General features: G+C 40.1%; 1 protein-coding gene across 1 annotated transcript in view; it reads right to left on the minus strand.

The window, feature by feature from the left end:
• rusc1 (RUN and SH3 domain containing 1) overlaps positions 1–4406 on the minus strand; it is a gene marked incomplete in the record, with an annotated part of 26123 nt that overhangs the window by 3262 nt on the left and 18455 nt on the right. The window contains 5 exon segments of the mRNA XM_014027466.1: positions 101–324; positions 399–883; positions 968–1014; positions 2825–2930; positions 3186–3360. Of these exon segments, the coding sequence (XP_013882920.1) occupies positions 101–324; positions 399–883; positions 968–1014; positions 2825–2930; positions 3186–3360 (1037 nt within the window).

Consider the following 4406-nt stretch of genomic DNA (forward strand, 5'->3'; position numbering starts at 1 on the left):
ATATATATATATATATACTGTATCTATTATATAAATATAATTGAAAAAAAAAAAAAACAGCCAAAGTCCACAACGCTAAAATTTAAAATCAGTTTCTCACCGAGACGGCAGCAGGTGACCGGTCGGACTGTTGGGGCTTTTAGAGGCTCCGAAGAGTCGACCCAGACTCCAGGGGACCGGAGCGCTGCTGCTGCTGCTGACGGGACTGTAGTCACTTCCTGCCGGGGTTTCCTCCTTTCTTCCTGCAGACAGGCTCAGTTCAGCCAGGTTCTGGCTCAGCCGGCCCCCCCAGCGCACCACAGCTCCCCATCCTGCCTGGATCACCTAAAATTGAAGTAAGAAGTCAGCTTTACCTGAGCAGAAAAAAGAAAAGACACTAAACAACAACAGGTGACCACCTGTCCTGCTTGCTGAGCAAAGCTGTCCTCCTCAACGTCAGGAGGAGGTAAAGCTCCGATTTCCTTTTCCTGCACCCACAACAGCTGTGGACTTGTTTGTCCAAAACCAAATGAAGCCTTTCTGGGTTCAGCGTCGGTGTTTGTGGACACCCCTGATCCTTCGTTCTTTGGGTTAACTCTGGGTGAAGACTCTGCAGCTGCTGGATTTTCTGGATTTCCCACATCTGCTTGTGAGCAGGTTTCTGTGGAACCACTCCCCGGGGGTTTGGATTTGCCTCGTGTCGACAGCTCCTGGAGAGGAGGGCTGTGTATTTCTGGCCTCGGAGCATCCGGCTCCAGGTGGTGGTGCTGGAAGAGCAGGTCCAGGTTGAAGGTGAGCAGGCTGAGAGGCTGCAACACGAGGAGCAGCTCGTCGAACAGAGGTCGACAGGCGGTCAGCGACAGACACATGAAGGAGCAGGGATGGTAATACGCCTCGAGGACATCTGAAATCAAACAGAAACCACCATCACAGCACCAACATACCCACTCATAACCACACTGCGCCCAGTACAGAGCTGGAAACATACCGCTGCAAGACTGGAGGTGAGACAGCCAGAAATCCAGAAGCTTAGTGCTGTGAAGGAAAGACAAAAAATTAAGGATACAGCCAGAGGAAAACAAAAGCACATTTAAAACCAGTGGTGGGCACCAGTCTGCTAAAGTGCAAATCCGCTAATTGTGGACCTAAATATTTCATTTGCACTTTAGCGGTCTTACTCATTTTTATAATTCATAAGTGGATTTGTGCTTTCTTAAATTAAAAAGCAGTACCACTAATAACTAATTATCTACCAGTCATCATTATGTTGAACAGCAGAAGGTATGACTGTCAATGAATCACAACATGTGATCTATCCAACAGCACCCCTCCCAGATAAACACACTTATTGTGAAGGTATACATCCTGCTGACTGTTGCTTTGGGTCACAGTTCTGATTTCCCACAATGCTTTGTGTCTGCTTACGTAGCAGGAAGGCAATAGCAAAAACAGTTAACGTTTGTAATCCATACTAAAATTTTGTATGTATTGATTTATTTTACTTTACAATCGGAGCTCCTTTTTAAAAAAATAAAGTTTAAACGCTGGAGCTCAATACTTGACGTAATTGGTCGAAGCAATCGGCCAACGGGGTTAGACTGACATCTAGTGGTCAACTGGAGCAATTACATGGAAAACCTTAAAATCCAAGCTCTTATTTTGAAGGGAAGATACTAGTTTCCTGTTCTCCGTGCTTTTGTTTCCCGTCACAAATCAAATCCGTCGTATCCAGAATGCATCGCTTCAGTTTTCCAATAAACAGTTTTAAAATTACTTCATTGATGCTTCTTTAATGAAAAATCTACAACAAACAAAAGAAAAAAAAACAAAGAAGCAGTCGAACTAGCAATCCTCAACAACTTTTTAATTTTTACACTAGAAGCCAAAGGTCTGTTTCAGAAAATCACATCCCCAGCAATCGGCGGTTGTAAAATTAAGCTGTAAAAGAGTTCATACACCGCTAATTGGCAGTGTTGTACATATATTGTACATGAATTTTTGTCAGCTAGTAAGTGTCAAATTGAACTTGTGCTTTAAAATTAGCTTCTGCTAGTTTACCTTTGACATAAGCGCTCTTGAAGTTGTGGACCTAAATATTTTCTTAAACGTTTTAAAAATTGCGGAGCTAATTTTTGGATTAGCATTGTCCACCACTGTTTAAAACAACCAAAATTTTACCCTTGTTAAAGACAATCAAACTGTGTGTGTAAACTATCCTGAACAGCCAATAATGAAATGTAAAATCACAATTAGCAGCAATAATTTGAAATTGTGTGTTTTATGGTCATAGAGGAACAACTATTCTTTCTAATGGGGCTTCAGTTTTTTGAGGTTTGCAGTCATTTGTTTCTGTTGTAAATTTATTACTGTTTGAGGATCATGAGCTGCGTTTCCACTGACCATGAAAATGTGCAAATTAGAATTTTGAAAATAAATTTGTTCAATGGAAACATGTCAATTTCGAAAGAAAATTCCTTTCTTTGACAAAATGAAGGACCATGTGGTCCTTCGGAGGACCCGGCCTGCCGTTTTGGACACAGCCATTGTTTCAATAAACAAAAGACCAGGGTGTTCCTCTTCTTCAAGAGTTCCCCTTTGATGTCACTTCCTGTTTTACTTTTACTGAGCCAAGTTCAAAAGAAAATCTGTCAGTTATGTGACAAAATGTGTAAAGCCATGTGTATTATACCAAGTTTGTAAAACAGAAAGATGTTTTCTTTGACTTTTTGTATTTTAAGCATGTCGCCACTTTAACTGTGTACTAAGAACAGACATTTACATGTTAAGCTTCAGCTCTTTTTTGTGATTTTGTTGAAATTAGGAGGTCAGGAAGAGTTGTCCTTACTTTAGCAGACCGAGGAGGAAGGCGTTAAACCTGTGCTTGCTCTGTCTGAGCTGAGGCAGCTCAGAAACCCGGACCTGCAGGTTGAATAAGGCTTGGGTTTTAGGACCTTGAGATGAGAGAGAGAGAGAGAGAGAAGAAAAGAACAAGAGGGAGGAAATGAGCCGGGGTGAGTGAGGAAAATTGATTGAAGCTTGGCACTCAGAAGCCAGTCGATATCTGCATCCTGTTGGTTCACATTATTCAGCGCTTTCAACGTTAAAAACCAAGCATGGATGGATGCGTGGTGGAAAAAATAAAGCCATCAGACGTGATTCTTCATTATCAAGCAGGCGGGAGTAGAGCCACGTGTTCTGTAGGTTACCTGGCCTCGTCGTTGCCTGGACAAGACCCCAGGCGGAGTTTGGCCTCCTGCCTGAAATGAGGTCACTCTGGTGGGCTTTCAAGCCGTCGGTCAGCAAGTTGTGCAGGGCGGGGCAGAGGCACTGCAGCACCAGACGGCCCAGAGATGGATTTATAGTGCTGTCTCCAGATAAGGCCTGAGCAGAGGAGAAGGATGAGGGAAGCATTAAGTGATTGGACTCAACCTGATATGTTTGTGGGAGGGAGCTGGAATGGATGACCCACAACTACAAGGGCAGTTTTCTGAGGTTGGTTTGAAAGAAATTTACTTATTTGACAAAAACACTGAAATGTTCTGAGTCAAATCAGAGCAGTGTTGTATAAAGTACCTGAAAGTGATACTTGAGGAAAAGTATATTATCATAAAATTACTTTGGTAAAAGTTAAAGTCTCCTCTAAAATATTATTTGAGTAAAAGTCAAAGTATCAGATTCATTTTGTACTTATCAAAAATAAATTTCTGACATAAAATGTACTTAAGTGTTAAAAGTAAAACTATTAAGTAAAAATTAAGGGTTAGATTTTCCAAAAATACATTTATTGAAAGGTGACCTCTTCAAAAATTATTTTTTCTAAAGGCTTTGATTAACTGTATACAAACTAAATACAGTATCAGAATGGTATATATATATCAGGGTTGCAACGATACAGAAAATTCATGATTCGGTTCGATACTTTAGTCTCATGGTTCGATTTGTTTTCGATACAAAAAGAGAAATGTCCATGCCCCTTTTAACTTGTAATTTATTTATATTAATTATGAACATTTGTTTAACTTCAAAAGTTCAGTTTTTAAATTAAATGTTGCTGAAACAGCAAGTTTCTCAATGGATCTGTGCTCAAAAATGCAGCCTAGGTGGAGTAGTCGAACACAGATCCACTGATCCTTCAACACAGAGCATCTTCAGAAGACAAGCTGATAAAATAATTTTTAAAAATCTGTATTGTTCCATACAAGTGTGTATTGAACCTAAAGCTCTGTTCGATACGGTTCGATACGGGTACATGTATTGTTGCACCCCTAATATTTATACTTCTCATCCAAATGGTGGATGCACAATTAATCAGGATTTTTTTTCTATTTATTTTTTATTTTAATCTTTATTAATTTTTCAAAACAAATCAATCTATGTTCAAATATAGATAAAAAACAAATATAATGAAATGATAGGAAGCAGAGAGA

This window comes from Austrofundulus limnaeus, unplaced genomic scaffold (assembly GCF_001266775.1).
Source record: "Austrofundulus limnaeus strain Quisiro unplaced genomic scaffold, Austrofundulus_limnaeus-1.0 Scaffold651, whole genome shotgun sequence".
Lineage (NCBI taxonomy): Eukaryota > Metazoa > Chordata > Actinopteri > Cyprinodontiformes > Rivulidae > Austrofundulus > Austrofundulus limnaeus.